The sequence below is a fragment of the Dermacentor albipictus genome, chromosome 1 (genome assembly GCF_038994185.2).
Source record: "Dermacentor albipictus isolate Rhodes 1998 colony chromosome 1, USDA_Dalb.pri_finalv2, whole genome shotgun sequence".
In the NCBI taxonomy this organism is placed as follows: domain Eukaryota; kingdom Metazoa; phylum Arthropoda; class Arachnida; order Ixodida; family Ixodidae; genus Dermacentor; species Dermacentor albipictus.
Genome location: NC_091821.1, coordinates 148,617,376 through 148,638,029, shown reverse-complemented (window position 1 = coordinate 148,638,029; position 20,654 = coordinate 148,617,376). Strand labels below are relative to the sequence as shown.

Below are 20,654 nucleotides of genomic sequence, written 5' to 3'. Positions count from 1 at the left end.
CCTTTCATCACACTCTCTCTGAGTTCTGTGTTCCGTATTCGACAGGTAAGTGGGCGATCTTATGCTACTTCGGTTAAATAGTACTAGTGTTTAGTACATACTTTTTCCAAGCTCCTGCCAATTACGGTTTAATGAGGTTTCACTGTAGTTCAATTCAAGAATCGAATCTTAAGTATTCAGTTACTCGAATATTCAATATATTCGGCGAGCCCGGTTGGGAAGTAATATGCGAAGCACATTTCAGTTCTACTGTTCCATCATGGTCTAGCGCACAGACTCTAAATACACAAAGTTTGAAATCCACGAACCTGATAGCACACAGATTTAACCTGGTAGCACGTAGATTTAATTGTGGTCGTGACATAGCCGAACTGTGAAACTCGGCTAAAACAGCGTTTTGTTTGCGCTGCTCGGACAGGCTGCACCATGTCTCATTTCCTTCACAATCAAAAGTTGTAGATACGCTTGAGAGGAATTGGAGACTGCACTTTCAGATGACATTTCAGCCCATGGAAACTGTTGACAACACCAAAAGCAGGCTGACACAGCTGAACGCATGGAATTGCACACGGTGCACTGGTGAACGCTGCACAACGAGAACACCAGCGTGTTCCAATTTATTACGTTGCCACTACCGTTCGCTGCACCTACTTTAGGTGCCGCATGCTTCACAGTATCAGGCACTTTGCTTTTGTCAACATACCTTTTGCATTGAGCACCAGTGGCTGTAGTGGCAGTGTGTATGCGCTGGCTGTTCCCATCAAACCATGATGCTTTTATACTTGTAGATACTCGATGCATGGTACACTTGTATACATACCAGTGACAGTATGTTCTGGCTAGAGGAGCCTGATGTTTTAATTCAATCCATCGTGCACGTTCATTTTAGTCATCTCCCCCACCCCGGAAGAGAGACAGAGAGAAAAAAAAAGCAGATCCTGCCTAAATGGGAACTGTCCAAGATATGTGTAGTATTATATGGCGGTTGGCATAGTGTAGAATATGTTGTGTGGTAATGATGTGTGTGTTATTATGTGTGTATGTGAGGGCGGGGGTTATACTGATGTATGTGTTATTCCTTTATATATGCATAATCCGACAACCAGAAATTCTCAGGAATTATGAGTAGGCTGGAAATACTCAGGGAATTGGTGCTTTTATTAGGGGAAATTCGCTGTAATTTTATTGAAAGGGAATGAAAGTCATGGTGCATGAAGGAATCGTGACGAATGGTTTTTGACGCCGCGTCGTCGGCTGGAGGAGTTTCCAGTTTACAATCAACAACTACAGACTTTCCGGACGCCCAATAATTGACCACTTGCAGAAGTGCAACTGCGCATGCGCCAAAAGCAGCTGGGGCAGCACTTTATGAGCGCCGTTTCCATGGTTGGAAAGCAAACTGCGCAGCTCGGGCGTGACATGCCAGCCAACTGCGTCGCTTTCGGCTGCACGAGCTATTATTATGGTAATGAAAATAGCGATTTCTTCAGATTTCCACCTGTGAAGGTTAATGTGGAGAGAAGAAGTTTGTGGACGGCAGCAGTGAAGCGGTTGAACCCGGATGGCACGCCATGGCAGCTTACAGTGCATACTAGGATCTGTGATCTGTGCAGGCAACTTCCATTCTCTTGTCATCTCCTGCCAGTTGTGTAATGCTGAGCAAGAGGCCGGCAACGAGCTGGCAGGTCTTGCTGAGGTTGCAAAATATAAAGAAAGCAGTTTTTCTCCGTGCTCGTCACTGAGCCAATCTGAACATATGCGAGTACAATTGAGTGCGATGTGAAAAACGGCGCATACGGCCTGTCTATGCCCTTCGTGTCGTTTGTGAGTCTGCGCTCGTCTTCGTTTCTTCCGTACGTGTCAGTGAAGTCGCGCTCTCTTCCACTAAGACTTCGAACCAATTCGCACAGCTATCTGCATTGATGAGTATTCGCTAGTGAGCGGGAACACACTGGCCTGTGGACGCACGCGCTGCCTATATTTAAGCTAATATAACCTGTAATAAAATACGTTGGCATATGATTTGAGGCCTTAGTGCTTGCAAAAACACACTGAATAACCTACGGTGTACATATAGCGCATATGAAATGTGGGATATAGTTTGGTACACTACAAGCATGCAATACCACAGTTTAGCGAAACAGCACGAGACGAATACCAAATTTGCAAGCTAGCACGTGTACATCTGCTGTTCCATGCAACAACTAAGAGTTCGGGGAACGCGACAGGCATAAAGTACTCACCCGGCCACACATTCACAGTGCACTCCGGGAATGTTGCCAATGGCTCTCGTGAACCATACTGTAACCACGTAGATGCCCGACTTCATGGATGGCATGCACATAGCTCGTACGAGGCCGAGTGCAGGGTTCGCAGTGTTTACATTGTTTTATGTTCTTAACTTAACCTTCTTTTATAGCCCATCTGTGGTGTGCCTAACAAACGGACGAAGTGTTGACATGCAGATAACCGCACACATTGTCGCTCATTATCCGGCACTCTGAGAAGTCAGTTGTCCATCCCATTTGCAAAAATGGCATGGGAATTAAGTCCTCTTCAATCATATTTAAAGCAGGTCATATGCAACTACCAAAGAACGTCGAAGCTTTCCCAGAACATGAAAGAAGCTCTGCAAACACAATGTTGCCACTCAATGCCGCTGTACCAAAGCAAGGCTGGAGCACGGATGTTTTCTAACCAAGCAGCGAGGCACAAGCTTCTTGTTTTTCGCGCTAGGTGGCACTCTCTCTTCTGCAAATGGTCTATTCGGATGGCTTCGCGGCACCACCACCACGTAACCCCTAGGGTCATTGTATAAGAAGTCTAATTTCGGATGTAAGAACCCTTCGCCGTCCAATTTTCCTGACTGTTTGCAGTGACTGTAGGTCCGAAACTGCTATAGTCAAAGCGACCACTGCCGCTATTTTAATTAGCTCGCCGCCTCGAACCAGCGCTCTCGCACATAGATCCGTTGGCAGCTGCAGCCGCCACCGCGGCAATGCTGGACCTAGCTGCTTCGACGTTCGCTATTAAGCTTCTTGCTGTTGGGTGCCGTGTTTTTCATTGAAATAATTCACCGCTGTCAGCAATGGCACAGATTCCGCCTCTGTGGTCCTCGCGATATTCTTCGAAGCTCGAAAAGCACAATGCGTTGCTTAATGCCAGTTCCCAAAAGTCAGCTTTGCCTCTGTACAGAACTGTTACGCTGTGAAGCATGCACAAAAGTATTTGCGGTGAAGCATAACAAGCGTGGGAAGGGCCAATTGTCACGGGACACAGTATGTATTCCTTAATTATACATGCGTGCACCCTGCATCTCCTGTCACAGTGCGAGCTCCGATATGCCTAATAAGTATACTGGTAGGCCTTCAGAGCTTTTTCGGATGTGCTGTGGCGATTTGAGCCCTTAAGGGCAGTAAAAGATATGCATTCATTTTTTTCGAGCTGCCCGATTTTTGGACGTTTCGCAGCCCCTAGGGAGTCCGAAAAATCGGACGTTGACTGTACAACTGTCCCAGAGGATGCTTCAAATGGTCTGTGTGGTGAACGCGTAGTGGAAGTAGGAGGAGTGGAAGAACAGAAAGGACCTATGCGTTGACGAATGAACAGAAAAAGAAGCTTGCCGCCGCTTCTTTGAAGGAGCTTGAGCTCCTTCAAAGAAGCGGTGTAGGTGCAGGTGATGCAGGTGTCCCTCATCCAAACCAAAATAAACTCTCAAGCGGTGAAACGCAACACTGAGGCTTCGTGCACGGTCTGAGAGTACGTCAGGACAGTTGAGGTTGACTTACCAGCTGTTGTAGGAAAATCTAACTTGTGGCAAAGTTCGGGCCTCATACCAATGAGCTTGCTATCATTTGATAGAAATAGCTTATATGCGAAAATATTTGATTCTGTATGCATCTCCTTTTTATTCGTATTTGAGAATGTTTGATTGTATTTGCAATGGGTATTACCATTTTTTTTTAAGTGTTATTATTTCCTATGCATTTCACTAACTCCTCCCTTCTGTTTTCTTTTGGAATAAAATAAATACTACTACTTACTATTCAAACTGGATTTAGTTGTTTTTTATTTATGGAGAGGGACAGCATCAGGCGATATGGTGTCAGCCCGTCTTGTCATAAAACAAAGTTCAGTGTCACTCAGGAAATTTTGCAAAGGCACTCAGGGAAAACCTGGAAAACTCGGGGGAATTTGAAAATGTCAACTTGGTAGACACTCTGAAGGCGTATGAGCAAAGAGATACACATATTTACATTGTCAAACATATACATTCTGCACCACGCCGACTGCCATGTAATTCTATGTGTATCTTCGACTGTTCACATTCCAGGGGGTTCCACTTAATTTTTTTGCGTGTTGCTTGGCGCAGCATCACCAAAGTGTTAACTTGCAGTGGAGAGGGGCCAGCCGTCTGTGCATGCATAATTAATGCACGAGTGGTGGATCCTCTCGTTTTGGGTCCCCTTTAGTCACCTTCCATTCCTCCTGGTCGGGTGTTTACCAGGGCATCCCATACTGCTTGCTATCCCCATTTTAGCATAGGCTTAGGCATTCCTGGCCTACGTATAACACCTCCTTTCTACGTATGGGGAATGGCGAAAGTGGACAGGCTAATAGAACGTTTTCCACCAGCGTGCCTATTATTATCGCGGACAATGGGTCGTTTGTCATTGTACTCTAGATGCCAACTATCAACTGCGCACACAGTAGGCTTAAACTGTGCATTCTCGCCCTGTATTGGAAAAGAGAGTTTCTGGCTTCACATAAAATTTTCGACTTACCTGCCATATAATGCTACCCATGAAAAAATATTTTGAAAATGTAGTCTCAAAGATGAAGCCTAAGCAGTACATTGCTACACAGAAGCTTGGCACAGTAAAAATCATGTATTTTATCGTAATTTATTTTACAGAAAAGGACTTGCTATGCAGTCAAACCTCGATATAACCAAGTTGTGCTTGTGGCAGAAAACTTCGTTAATTGACGAATTTGGTTATAATTCGAGGTTTTAAAGTCTCACAGATAAAATAGTTTCTCAAATTATTTGGATAGTATCTTGTCATTAAGTACTTTTAAACAATTCATAAGAAGGTTGGGTCATAATAGCGCAGTTATGAGTGCTGCTGCATGCATTGCAGATTGTGCCAGGAGCAATGCATCAGCGCGGCTCATGGCAACCAAGATTAGCATGTGTTGTGTTGCATGGCACTATAAATCTTGTACACCATGGTTGACCATGCCTAGTGCTTGCAGCCATCATTAGGTGGCACCCACAATTTAAAAACAAAAGTATAAAAATATTTGAATATTCTTTCAGAGAAAAAAATGTCGCAGTTTCTCCTGAAGGGTGTAGCATTGATGGCGGTAGCAGATTACATGAAGTACGATTCCTAGTCTTATCGGTGTCGTGCTTGCTCAGGCAAACAGGTCTCACTAAATTACCACGAACACTCGCTGTCATAATGCGATTGAACGCTTCCACCATGTCTCAGAAACTTACCTAGATTGTGCGACTGCCAACACCAGAGGCGCGGGAACACAGTGTGCATTAAAAAACCAACTGTCTCGGCTTTACCTTTACAAATGTCTGAGGTTACCTCCAAGATATGGCTCGGGGCCTGCGTATATACACCTATGCACAACCACAGCAAGGGTAGAGGAGGAGATGTGTGCGCAAAGTGAAGAGGGCAGATAGAGGTGCGCATCTTTTGCCATTCGCACGTGCTTAATCAGGTTACCGCATGGTCACCACCTCTCCACCTCCCTTACACTAAACGAATCGTCAGCCCATCATGTTTCTCTGAGTGCTGCGAGTTGCTGCGCACCCCACGGCCTCCGCAAGTTGTTTACCACCGCAGCAAATAGCGCAGCGGTGTTTGCTGCATACCACAGCCTGACACGTGCGCTTTGACGGCGTTTTCCTGTGAAAGCTTTTCATGCGGAAGGATGCTTAGAAATAACTTTTGCCTCTGGCAACATTTTTATGATTTTATTAGACTTACCAGCCATACAGGCTCCAAGTACATGCTTGCAGTAGACAAGAACTTTGTTAAATCAAAACTTTGTCACCAAATTACTTTGTTAAATCGCAATAAAAAATAGATGGTTTTCAACATAACCAAGATAGGGAAGTGAAAATAGTTCGCTATATCCAGGTTCGTTACATTGAGGTTTGTCTGACAGAATGATATGGTTTTATGGCCAGCTAGAAGAGTCTGGTAAATGTGGTACTTTTTTCTCCCTTAGTATAATAAATAGTAATATGAGTGAGAGAGTGATGTTTGCTTGCACACTTGCACACACACATAGCCACCACATGCACAGAACACACAAAAGTGATTCTGCTGTCCTACATCGTTTGCAAGGAAAATCTTGCTTACTTATAATGTATGGCCTCCTTTCTTTTTGCTTGGCTAGAATCTTCCTTCTCTCTCTGTCTTTGTTATGATGTATATCAAAGAATTAAATGACGTGAGCATTCATGGATAATGGAATTGAAATTGAGTGCATATCCAGTAGATGTTCATTTGCTTGTGTTGCATGAGTATTATATGGCTAAAAAGTACTGTATTTTAACTGGAAGAGAGGCAGGGGGTGTGGCTTTTCATTAGCCATTTGTGGTTGCTCTTGTGCAGCAAGCAGAAAAAGTCACGGAGTGGTAGCTTCTCTGCAAGCTCCTCACGATCTCGCAGTCGGTGAGTTAGTCTTCTTTTTTCATCCCTCATGTTTTCTGCTTTTTTAGTGCCAGCTGGGCATTATATCTAACATTGTGGAGTACATACACTTCAGTTGTTATTGACTGCAGCTAATGGCTGCAGATGTGAAATCCAGACATAGTTGCATGCAGTTGGCTGCGAGACATCTATTGCACCTTTGTATGTTTTCCTCCTTTTTATGTTGAGCACATGTAAAAATGTACGTTGTTTGGTTGAATGAAACTAGTTGTTGTAACTGTGGTACAGATTTGTGAGCTCTATTATAAATGGCTTTTTTTTTCCTTTTCTTTTTAGGCATACAATATTTTCTAAGGGAGGGACACTTGAAACAGAGAAACGTTTCATGGTCACGTAAGCTACAGCAAATTTTGGGTGTATTGCGCTGGTTGATGCACATGTTAACAGGCTTGGTATACATGCTTAGTTTGTTAGTATTAAAGGTAACAATAAAAAGCCAAGTTGGGTGCAAAGGGAAAGGCAGCTACTCTAGAACCTCATCTATATGGCCCCGTTTCATAGGGTTTCCCGGCGCCGACATTTGCGATAGAGAACATAGAAAATTACTGATACAGTTATGCTTCTTTTTTACTGGTTAATACGTATCCAGAAAACATGATTTTTTGCCACCAACGCTCGTAAATTGCCAAACTGTGATCGTTTGATACCTTTTTTGGCTGCTAAATCCGATGTGAACAAGAAAAGGCACGAGGCACATGTGATTGAGAGCAGTAAGCGCCCACCATGGCAGCTTCCCCACAGTACTTACCTGCCCGTGTGGCGAGAAAATGCCAGTAGACTCTTGAATTCCTTTTCCGGTACCACCAAATCTCACAGGTCGTGACACATTGCATTCACAGCTATTGCCACCAACCATATTGCGATAAGCTTATTCACCTGTCTGTTACACAGTGCCATAGGTTGGCCAGTGTGTGAGAATACTCACTCTCCATAATTTTTCCAGGCCCTGCACTCAGGTTCATGTTCACCTCCACTCACACTCACTGGCACTCACTCACACTTGCACTCGCCTCTGCTCACACTCACACTCGCTGGCACTCACTCGCACTCACCTCTGTTCAGTCACTCACTCACACTCATCTCCACTCACACTCGCTGGCCCTCACTTGCACTCACCTCCGCTCACACTCACTCACAGTCACTTCCACTCACACGCGCTGGCCCTCACTCACACTCATCTCCACTCACACTCGCACTTGTCTCCGCTCACACTAACTGGCACTCACTCGCACTCACCTCTGTTTACTCACTTGCACTCATCTCCACTCACACTCGCTGGCCCTCACTCGCACTCACTTTCGCTGGCCCTCGCTCGCACTCATCTCCATTCACACTCGCTGGCCCTTGCTCGCACTCACCTTTGCTCACCCTCACTCACAGTCACCTTGTAAGAGTTGAGGAGGACTTTGAGATGAAAGCTGGGAGGTTTATTTACATTATTTACAGTGAGCCGACAAAGAAATGAACAGTCATAGAATCATTACGGGCCGGCAGCAACTCGGAGGCTGCGGCCCGGGACAAGAAGCTCGAAAGAGATCAATGAAGGAATGCTCTAGGAATGCTCCCGGTCTGTGTCTTTTAAGCCCTTCGGTGTCTCGAAGACATGTCACGTTCGGCCAATGGGTGAGCCCGCACAGGTGACGCCATTTTCGGCCAATTGGCGAGCCCGCTCAGGTGTCGTCATTTTCGGCCAATGGTAGGCGCCCGTGCGATGGTGTCACACCCGGCAGAGAGAGTCGCTGCTTGGTCCCCCATTGTCCAAGGGTTTACTTCTCCCTGCGGTCTTGCCTTGCTGACTTGCAATGCGCCGTCACAATAGGCGGATGGGGGCGACGGCGGACCAAGGCGGACAGGGTTTCACGGTGCCTTACAGCCGTCTTGCCTCTGTACCCACGTATCCTGGAACAGTGCCAGGCTCTCGCTTCACTTTCAAGAAGAGTCAAGCAATGAATAGCTCCAACTGCGGCACACGAGGAGGGGGACGCCAACTTGTTTGCACGTGCCGCGCCTCGGGAATGTGGTATCTGTGCTTCTGCGCTCCTTAATTAGCTGTGGTGCGATTCGATGTGGTCTGGTGAACTTCAAGTAGGCTCGTTTGAGGAACGCTGAAAGAACCTGCAGGGTACTAGTGTCGAGCCTCATTTGACGAACTTCGGGATCCTGGGCCCTGGAGAACATACATCAAACAAACAAAACAACACAGCGCTGCACCACGTGTAAGCGCAGGCTCTTCACCCCTGACTCACCAGGCTATTACTGAGTCAAAATGAACCCTGATCTTTTATTTCCCCAATTTTGACAAAGCAGTGCCAACCACCTTTCCAAAGCGCTATCCATTTCTCCCCGAATGCCGACAAGACCAGAGTGCTATTGTCGTTGCAAAACAAAAGGTCGTTGTCGTTGTAAACAAATAATGAAAACAGCCGAACATACTTAAGTGGCCTAATTTCGCGAACACCGTGTTCTCACCCTAGCGCAGTGGCATACTTATCTCACGTACTGTTGCCACTGAACAGTCTGGCCACCTTCACAAGTACGTAAATACAATCCCGCTAGCTTTGTGGTCCCTATTCCGAACACGTGCTTACGTCGCACGCAAATGTTCCAACACGCTTACTCGGGTGTCTTCCTCTAGTCCATACAGGACGCGTACCCTAAACGAACCATTAAACTTGCGTGACTTACGCACACTGCAGAACCCTTAAAAAATTGCTTCTGCTAATTAGTAGTTCTACGCACGCTCACTAAAGAAGTCGGAATACGGCTGCCCTCAACACAAACGAGCAACCCAGTCATAAATCTGCTTCCTTCCGTCCACACAGGACACACGCTAATGGCCCTATGAACGCTTCTCGGTACAAATCATGCACTCACTGAAAACCTACGCGGTTAACCTTAGAAAATAAAAAAACGCTTATAAAAAAAGAAGGTTAACTAATACACACGTGCGTTACAATAGGCCTATCAACGATAACCTTTACACTCAAGTTACACACACAAAAAAGAAAGCCTATCTACTTATTAATGAACACCTCGCGAAACTACATGTTTACGTAAAACGCGTCTTTCAACTCTCGGAGCTTCTCAAACAAAACCTAAACAAAGCTCATACCTTTACATATTGAAAGAACTTAAAACGCAAAATTTTCAAGTGCTCAAAAATAAAACAAAACAACACCTTTCACTTTTAAGGAAGCTCTCTTGGCCCCGTTCCAAACGTTTTTGACTGACTCATACTTTTGAGCCGTACTCGAGGCGGTCGCGGTTCGAAAGCTATTCTGACTACAGAGGAACAACAAAAGGACTGACTCACTATCAGCTCCCCCAAGATGTTACAGTCTCCTGCCAATTTGCGTCCTGGCGGCCTGCTTTCAACACGAACTCGATTAACCGCGTTGCTACTCCCTATCACTTCGTTTTGTCCTGCCACCTTGCGCTTCTTCATACTACACGCTGAACTTCGAAAAGAACGACGGACCGACAAGGAACCTAGCTGCCCTGTGTCCGCGTCCGTGTAGAACATGCTTCTCGGTCACTTTTTGCCCGGTGGCCTGAACATTTTTGATGCGCCCACGTTGTCAACGACGACCGCACTTTTCTTTTTCTTGCGCCCTGCCCTTTTCGGTCTCTCGCCGTCTTTGGTGGCGCTACATTAGTCACCGTCTTTCGGTCTTTACTGCGCTTTTTATGATGCTTTCTCTTTGCATTTCCTTTCATGCCGTCTTCTCGTGCCTCGTGCTGGCCGTTACACATTTCGTCGGCCCGGATCAGTCTCTTACCCACACACTTTGAGTGATTAATAACTAAATCACCCCTCTCTTGGCTGACTGGACTGGCGGAGAGCCGCACCGATCCCTGAACAATGCAGTTGTCTTCTCTTAAGCTACGGAGCTCGCCATCCTGAGAACTACTCTCAACGGCATCGTCCAGCTTGCACATCACTTCGGCACACAGAACTGACTTGACATGGGTGCTCGCGTCTGTCGGGTCAGCAGTACTCTCTACTTTGCTAGCAACCTCGCTAACGACCTCAATACCATGAGATGCGATGCACATGCTCGGTAACTGTGCCAATTTGTTCGCAGCTGGCCTAGCTGTCTCTACAGTCCTCTGTTGGCACAGCACCTCGTCGCTCTCACTCTGGCCTTTAACGGCCTCTGTTGCCACTAAGGCATCGTTAGCTGCTAGCTTTTTCCCTTCACCTATGGATGTGCAGCCAATCTCACAGGCACTACTCTTCTCGTCGGCTTTTGGTGAAAATCCGCTTGATACTTCCTCATTCTTTTGCTCTGTACTACCTACAGAATTTTCATACAGCCGTTGTCTCTGTGCCTTTAACTGTTCAAAATATTGTAGCTGTTTTAACAATGCTGCCTTCTCTCTCTCGTACTTTTGCTCACGCTTACGTTCTTGATGCTCGTTCACATTCATTCTCGCGTTCTTGACGTTTACGCTCACTCTTACGTTCACGACGCTTACACTCCCGTGGTTCTTGTATCACCTTCCAAGCAATCTCAATGCTTTTATCATCATTGCCACTATCTTCAATCGCCTTTATGATAGCTGGCGTTTTCATCCATTCGTCCGCCTCAACTCCCAAATCGTCGCACACCAATAACAAGTCTAACCTCATCAACCTTCTAAGATCCATGGCAGCTGCCCCGACTGGTAATTAGAACTGTTTCCTTAATTAATTTGTGCAAACACACAATGCAACAAATTCCCGATTCCTAGAACTATCAAAATGAACACACAACATTTGAAGTCTGGCGAATCAAAAAGGTAAAAACCATGCGCTCACTTACGGTTGCAGCACTCTGCCATCTGGTTCATTGGTTCGCTGTTCCCGGTTCCTCAGGACTCCCTGGGTCGAAGGCTCGCTCTTCTTCGCTACTCCCAGTTCCTCAGGACTACTTTGGACGAAGGCTCTCTCTTCTTCGCTGTTCTAAGTTCCTCGGGACTCCTTTGGACGAAGGCTCTTTTTCGCTGTTCCGGGTTCCTCAGGATTTCTCTCGACAAAGGTTGATCCGTAGCGCTGCCACCAGTTGTTGCATTTGGAGGCGATTCCACCGCTGGCAACCAGTTGTAGGAGTTCAGGAGGACGTCGGGATGAAAACTTGGGAGGTTTATTTACATTATTTACAGTGAGCCGACCAAGAAATTAACAGTTATAGAATCATTACGGGCCAGCAGCAACTAGGACGCTGCCGCCCGGGACAAGAAGCTCGAAAGAGATCAGTGAAGGAATGCTCTAGGAATGCTCCCGGTCTGTGTCTTTTAAGCCCTTCGGTGTCTCGAAGACACGTCACGTTCGGCCAATGGACGAGCCCGCACAGGTGACGCCATTTTCGGCCAATCGGCGAGCCCGCTCAGGTGTCGTCATTTTCGGCCAATGGTAGGCGCCCGTGCGATGGTGTCACTCCTGGCGGAGAGGGTCGCTGCTTGGTCCCCCGTTGTCCGAGGGTTTACTTCTCCCTGCCGTCTTGCCTTGCTGACTTGCAATGCGCCGTCACAATAGGCAGATGGGGGCGACGGCGCACCAAGGCAGACAGGGTTTCACGGTGCCTTACAGCCATCTTGCCTCTGGACCCACGTTACCTGGAACAGTGCCAGGCTCTTGCTTCACTTTCGAGAAGAGTCAAGCAATGAATAGCTCCACCTGCGGCACACAAGGAGGGGGACGCCAACTTGTTTGCACTTGCCGCGCCTCGGGAATGTGGTATTCGTGCTTTTGCGCTCCTTAATTAGCTGTGGTGCGATTCGTTTTGGTCTAGTGAACTCGAAGTAGGCTCAGGAAACTGTCCCGTATCTAACAATCTCCACTCACACGCTCTGGCCCTCACTCGAACTCATCTCCACTCACACTCGCTGGCCCTCGCTCGCACTCACCTCCGCTCACACTAACTGGCACTCACTCGCACTCATCTCCACTCACAGTCTCTGGTACTCACTCACACTCATACCTTTGAAATGAACGGGAGTGAACGTGAGTGAGTGTGCCGCTCTCTGCTATTCACAATTCTTGTATATTCATAACGAAGCTTCCAATTCAACATCTGTTACATCTGCAGTGCGCCAAGGCAGGGTATTGGGCCCAGTTTTGTTTTTAATATACATAAACGATTTGCCTTCCTGATTACAAGATAACATCTGTCTATTCGCTGGCAATTGTTTTTCGTACCGCGAAATTGATTGCAATGACGATCACGATATACAAAATTCTACCTTTTCTTGATGTCAGGAGTGAAACGTCAGTAATGCTAACGTAAGCAGAAAGAAACAGATGTCTGATTTTACTAACATTATTAATGACACACCTATCACTTGTGTATTTCAGGCTAAATATTTAGGTGTAATTTTAATGCGTGCTATACGATGGGAAACCCATGTTAACAACATAAACTCAAGTGGAAATCAATGTACATGCTGAGCACTAAAGTGACTCATCTTTTTTGAGAAGATGACTTCGTCTCGCGATCGTATATACAGATCTGCTGGCCTACAAAATGCTTGTTCGACCAGTGCTAGAGTGCGCCAGAATTGTTTGATTTATGTACACAAAAGAACTCGTAAGAGGGGGTGTAGAGGAAAGGCCATAAGGTTCGTATATAATAAATACAAGATAACGGATTCATTGATTGAATTATTAAAAAGAGCTGGTTTATTACCACGGCAAAGTAGGGCAAAACTAGTACCGCTTAAGTTTTTGTTTCAATTTATTCATGGTGAAAAAAACCGTTGACACATCCTTACGAAGTTCTTCGAATCGTTTTAGGTTAACACGCCACAAGCACTCTCAGACACCTAATGAATACACCTTTAATTCAAATTGCTTTAAATAATAATATTTCCTTAAAACAATTAGGGAGTAGAATGAACTTAGTCCTTCCGTTACTAACGCTTTATATTTAAATAACTTCATGACTTCGAGCGGCCGCCAACTTCAACAGCGTTCGCTCAGAGCTTGCCCCCTCATTGTTCATCGAAGAGGGAATGGCAGGTAGACAAGACGACTTAAAACAAGCTGGTTTAATACATCGCTACAGGCGAGTGAACATCGAACAACAGAGTACCGTAGTGTATGCCAGCAACTACAAAAGTTGGAAACAGAGTTTTCATCTACAGAGCAGTGCGCTCTCTCTTTATATCCCGTATGGGGTTGTCTTCACAGCACTGGAGTCTGGAACAAACAATTCCAATGCGTCTTTATGCTTTGTGAGACTCATTGGCATTATTTGTGTACTTGCGCATGGCGTGCCGTCCATTCGGTGTGTATTTTAATGAAAATAAAAAGCTATTTTATGGCATACTGCACGTGCAAAAAAAGAATGCGCCGCGGACACAGGCAAAAATTTGAAGAAAAAAACAAACAAAAATAACTGCGCATGTGACATGGAGGGGTAAGCAGGTAGCGAGCTGGAGAAATCGGTATAATAATAAAAAAAGCTGCTTTGGAAAGGAAGTGCTGCGCAGCTACTGTTCCTGTTGCCACGACGACATAAACAACCATGTGTGCCGCTACTTTAATAAAATATTGCCCGCCCGTAAGGGCCGTAACTGAAGGGTGGCTTGGCGCTAGCGTCGAAAAGAGCGCCTGCATTAATTCTACCAATGGGAGCCATGCGGAGATCCACATGGTGGTCTGGAACACAAGCACGGTTGGAGTCATAAAGTTTATTACAATATGCTAGAGGGAACTCTGACGCTGCAGTCGTTGACCGACAGTGGAATTGATGGGAAGTACATGGATTTTTCTGATCTTCATGCTCGTGCATTGAGACGTTCTTGTGGATTTGTTTACTACGCTTTATATGCCTTCACTGTCATAAATTTCAGAGCAGTCTATACTCTTTGAAGTGCAGAAGACGCTGAAACCACGCTCAATCAGCACTAATTGCAACTATTGAGCTTGTCGAGGTGCCCAAATCGAAACGCGCCAAGCGTTTCAAGGCACTGGCATGCTCGCGATAAATTCATAAGGACGTTTTTTTTTTTTTTCACATCGCCTATCGATGCATGTGTCCATGGCTGCACAATCACAAATCCTTTGAGGCTTGTAGCCAGGACCCTAATCAGAAACTCCTTTGAGGCTTGTAGCTAAGCTGGAAATAAAGAGAAAAAAAAAGCATCCATGGCTTAATGGCTTCAGTATCGCGCTTCTGTGCTAGAGGTTGTGTGTTCGAATCGTGCCATCGGGCAATTTTAATAATTTTCATTTTATTATTTATTACGCAATACATTGTTGAAAAGACAAGCTTACAAAGTCACAAAGCCGTTTGAAGCCAGAATGACGCAGTTTAGGCAAATCCATGTACTTCCCATAATTCCCATGCTGGTATGCTCCTATTGCAGCTCCCCTAGACACTAGCTCCAGAGTTCCCTCTAGTAATTATTGTATGAAACTCTATGGTTAGAGTGACCTATACTCGCGGACAATCTTCTGTGGCAGTGAAGGGAAAGCTCCAGGCGCGTGGCTGCTGCACGTGTCACAATGCCAAGTAGCCAGCCAGCATTTGACAGTGCTTTTGGTTGTTTGGAACAGATGCTGAATCGACGTAGCTTCACGTGCGACGGTTTCACGTTTGCCCAGACGCAGAATGGAAAAGCCGGAAAATAAATAAACTTTCACATTCAGTGGTGTTTTATCTTACTTAACTGTTGCTAATAAGGTGTTTATGTTTTCTATTCCGCAGCTTAAACTAACGTGGATGAAAACAGGGGACTCTTTTCAGAAGCGCTCTCACTTGTGCGGAGTTTGCCTCCATAGCTTTCCCTTCATTGCCACACAAACTTGTCCGCGAGTATAGAACCCCCCATGCCTGGAATACTGGGAGTGTGTCCAAAGCTCCGGCTCCCGCATGAGCCTTTTGCAGGGAACTGCCGCACCGCGCCACTGCTGTGCCGGACCTGCTTAGGACCCATGGGCTTTTTGCGCTCGGGAAACAAGCGGAAGGCCAGGGGCGTCTGCTACGCGCTGTAGTTTTCTTGCGTTCAGTTTCTACGCAAGAAACTTAGAGGCTGTTTAACTTCAATGGTGCCGTATGGCATGGAACTTACCCATCTTTAAGCGTTGTCTTAGTGCTGGGGCAGCAAGATGATGCTAAAATCATCTGTTGAACGGCATCTGCACAGCCTAGTTCTGGTGCTAGAGTTCGGAAACGGTAATGTGGGAGCTGTACATGCGTAGAAATGCGTAAAATGAAGTCACACGCACAAGGAGAGAACGAAAACAAAGCTATTCGCATGGATAGGCAGGTAAAAGGGTGATGCGTGCAATAATCAAAAGTAACAAAAAAAACTAAATTGCTCGCGCAGTCAACTGCGGTACTTAGGTACAGTGAAAGCTTTGCTCACCACTACGAGCTTTCCAGTCATGGTTGCCAGTGGTTTATAACCATCTCCAAATGTCTTCATTCGACAATTCGTTAGCCTCAACTAGTACTTTATTATCCAAAAAGCACTGAAAGAGAGCTTAAGGGAAATGAAATAAAGAGTAGAGAAGATGTAGCACTGTAATGATGTTAGCTTATTTCGCTTCAGAGATACCGTGCAGCAACGAGCTTCGCCGTGCTTAGACGAGCTTTTATTAAATGCAAACATTAGAAATAAAAGCAATGCCAGGTAAACTTTATTTCACAAACTTTTACACAAAAACTCTGCCACAGAAAGAGACCTTACAGTTATTCAAATCAAATTAAGTTAAAGCAGATACCAGCATTTTTTCTGTATAAATTAAATAACTGCCGAATCAAAAATACGGCAAGCAATGTATGAAGGTAAAAGTGTTATTTCAATCACTTTAGAAAATTGTTCAGTCATGCTCTATGTAAATAATACATATCGTCAACAAATACAGAGATCTCCTATGTTCCGTGCCTGACAAAAATATAACATGAGACAACAAATATTCATTATAAACAGGTACAGACTGGATGTTTCGGAGTATGCAGGGGTCAGTAATGCATCAGCCTTGTGTCTTTCCGCAGGGATCACTGTACATCAATACAAAATATTGATCCGAGGTACTGGGATTGCTTCACCATAAAAAGTGCAATGGATGAGAACATTTTAAACAGATTCAGATAACTCAGTCCCACTTACAGCAGCTTAATAAAGATATTTTGAAGATTCACGGCGGTTAGCGTTCAAGCGTTTGAAAGACTGCAAAAAAATGGATACGAGTGGTTATATAGAAAGCAGTCATTTAAGTGGCAAGTGAGTGCGCGCAAATGGGGCACCTGACTGCAACTTCCCACTTTTTCCTGATGAGTTCAGTAACATCCATCACGCTTTCGTGATGAAGCTCCCAAGTACTGAAACAGCTTGTGAAAGGTTTTCCAAATCTCCGATAAATCTATAGAGATGGCCAGACGGGTACAGCAAGCCTTTCTTGACCCGCAGCTGAATGTGTGTAATCAGCTGCGCTCGGCTGACCAACGTATTCTTTCTTGGTTAGTAGAATATTGCTTTGTTTTCAGACCAAACTTCCTAGTCACATAGCCGCAAATGTAAAAAATGAGCCTTTCATCACTTTTTTGAGACCCTCGTTTGGTGTGATCCGGTTCTGCACCGGACAGGTTGCCTTCTATCAGCCTTTCGATCAAGCCACGTTTAATAGGCTTTGCACCACCTGCATCATCTTTATCAAGAAGTGCAGTGAGTACACTTGGCTCGGAATTCATGCAATGATGGAATACCTAGCAATGCGGCAGAGGCATGTAACAACGGAATGAGCAAAGTGAGAAAGTAAAACATTGGGAGCGGTGCTGCAATGTGGAAACGACATTACACCATATGATAGATAGCTCAATATGAGAAGCGAGAAAGGTTATGAGACGGCAGCCTTGTTATATAATCCGTGGGTCCTCTCTTAAATGATCAACATGTAACTTGTCTCATGCTATCATATGCAAATGGCCCACCAGTAGGATAATTGCAAGCGTAATTTATTGCCTAGCGTAGTATTGTTATGTAAACTAGCCAGCATTTATTGCACATGACGATGTTTCTGTTTTTGCATTAAGCACCACCCTTGATACACTACAAATATTTGTTAAATTTAAATATCAGTATGCTATTGCCTTTAATGACAGTAAAATGTGAAAAGTAAACGTCCTTATAGTTTTCAATATGGTATTACAACTATGTATTTACTGATCAGCAAGTGTAGTTGCTATGTACGAACCGGCGAACGTATGGAATAAATTCCTGAATTTGCTTTCATGTTAAGAAGGAAATAGCAGAGTGCGGGGGAGGCAGTCTTGTAAAAGCAAATCCAACTCATGAACTAAGAGAAAGTAAATGAAAGGTGCAAAGTGTTAGCATGAGCAAGCCATTTATGTCTGCTTCGTTCTCCTGGTTGTGCGCATCATCTCGTGCTTATTCTATTTTGCAGCTTGTTTACGTTTGTCATGCCACACTTAACTAAATTACAATACCTCTGCTTACAATGAAGTGCGCACTGAATGTGTGCCTAAAACAGCCCCGCAATTTCGAACCATTGCAGTGACAAACCTGCATACAGACAATTAAATAGACAAAATCCCCGTATTAAAAGCACACAAACACGTTCTGTGTGCAGCGAGTTGCTGCAGTATTATCTTGCGTTTATGTAGTATATTGATACATGCATATTGCGTGTTTCTTGTGGATGATGCACGCGGGCGCCCCGATGAAGACGAACGCGCTTTGCCTCCCGAGCTGTCGGCTGAACTAGCCAGCACTGCAGTTACCCTTTGTGAATATACTTTGTAAATAGTCTCCAGTTCTTAATCCTTCGTTCACGTAACATCTTGGTGGAGGGTGCCATTCCCCATTCTCACCACGGAGCTCTGCAGCGGCCACACCGTCCTGCTTTCCGCCATGGCTCCCGGTGACAACAGTTTGTCTGCTTTTACTCCTGCTACCCCAGCAACCATGTACATTACGGTTACCAATACCCATGATCCTGCTACATTCTCCAGCCAAGATAATGTCGACGTTGCGGTCTGGCTCAGCCTGTGTGAACAAGAAGAAAAGGGGTAAACCGAGAGGCCCAATTTTTATTAGTCATATCATAAGAAGCCAACAAACGCTGACACCGAGGACAACATAGGGGAAATTGTTCTTAATAAATGAAGTAAACGATAAATTAATGAAAAGGAAAGTGGATGAAGAAACAACTTGCCGCAGGTGGGGAACGACCCCACAACCTTCGCATTTTGCATGTGATGCTCTATGAATTGAGCTACCACAGTGCCGTTTCCCTATCCACTTTCTTGGGAATTTGTTTACTAGTAGGACCCTGGGACTGTTAGCCAGCGCCACCACTCGCAGACCTTGGCGGTGGATGTGGAACATCCTTAGTGCCGCAGGCTCACGAGAACGTGATCTTTTTGGGTGAAGGCAATCGGTCAATAAACCCACACATGCTACCTGAAGGCATCAATGTTGCCGGATTCGAGACCCTCGTTATGTAATAAACGAGAAGAAAGGGGTTTAACCGAAGGGCCTCATTTTATTAGTCATATTATAAGAAGCCAACAAACACTGAAACCAAGGACAACATAGGGAAAATTACTTGTGGTTAATAAAAGAAATAAAGAAACAATCAATAAATTGAAATGAAAGTGGATGAAAAAACAACTTGCCGCAGGTGGGTAATGATCCCAGAACCTTTGCATTTCACGTGCGATGCTCTACCAATTGAGCTATCGCGACGCCATTTCCCCATACACTTTCTTGGATATTTATGTTTCCTAGTAGACCCCTGGGAGTGTTAGCCAGCGCCACCACTCGCAGACCTTGGCGGCGGATGTGGGACATCCTTTCTGTTGCAGGCGTCACGAGAATGTGATCTGTTTGGGTGGAGGCAACTGGTCAATAAACCCACACAGTGACACATTAAACAATAAACCCACACAATAAACCCCCACCTGTGGCAAGTTGTTTTTTCATCCACTTTCATTTCTATTAATTTATCGTTTCTTTATTTCATTTATTAAGCACAAGTAATTTCCCCTATGTTGTCCTCGGTGTCAGTGTTTGTTGGCTTCTTATGATCAGCCTGTATGAGTGCGTTAGCTGAAACAACCGCTAGGACCCCACCATTATGCTAGCGAATGTCCTTTTCTACTTGGGCGGAACTCCTCGTTTCTGGTTCCAGACACACGAGAATGACATCTCTAGCTGGGATACTTTGAAGGAGAAGCTCAGCAACCTCTTTGGAAATCCCACCGGTCGGCAGCTGAATTAAGAAAGTGCTTGCTACCCGAGTTCAGTCTTCTACTTAATCGTATGTCTCATACATACAAGACATGCTCGCTCTTTGCCGGAAAGTCGACGATAAAATGGCCGTGGTTTACGAAGACGGCCACGTACTCAAAGGGAACACGGACGACGCATTCAACTTGTTAATCTTCAATGTGTCCACCATCGACATCATTATCAAGGAATGCCGCCGCTTTGGGCTCGACAAAAGCCACCGCGTCATTCCACAGTTCTCCCGGCTCCTTAATACGGTTGTGGCGTAGTCTTGCGTCTACCTTACCGCTTCACCACCCTTAAATGAGCACATCAACGTATTGTTCGCCGCGAGCTTGAGGCTACAAGTCCTGCGCCTTCTCATCCACGCCCACTTGACCCCACCATTGACCAACCAGCCCCAGCGATCTGATTGAGGCATTTGTGTCTGAATTTGCAAACCTAAATTTTCCTGCTGCCTGCTCTGTCTCCCGACCTGACGCCCCACCGGTGCCGACAGCTACGCCTCACAGCGATCTGTATTCCCCTCCCAGATAACACAACCCTGCCGAGTGGAGAACTCCGGACGACAAGCCCATTTGCTTTCGTTGTTTCCGCATTGGCCACGTTGCTCGCCACTGCCGCACCTCCTGGCCGCCACCGTATTCGAGCTCCTTTGCCCCATCTCCTCGCCCA

General features: G+C 45.5%; 1 protein-coding gene across 19 annotated transcripts in view; it reads left to right on the top strand.

Moving 5' to 3' along the window:
• LOC135903005 (zinc finger CCCH domain-containing protein 18-like) overlaps nucleotides 1–20,654 on the top strand; it is a 221,885-nt gene that overhangs the window by 146,564 nt on the left and 54,667 nt on the right. For 17 of the 19 annotated variants that reach the window (XM_065433352.1, XM_065433347.1, XM_065433357.2 and 14 more), the window contains 2 exons: nucleotides 6,639–6,698; nucleotides 7,014–7,070. The exons of 1 other annotated variant lie outside the window; for it this stretch is intronic. In XM_065433352.1, coding sequence (XP_065289424.1) covers nucleotides 6,639–6,698; nucleotides 7,014–7,070 — 117 coding nt within the window. The remainder of the gene's footprint in view (nucleotides 1–6,638; nucleotides 6,699–7,013; nucleotides 7,071–20,654) is intronic. One more of the 19 variants, XM_065433359.2, reaches the window with a different exon arrangement.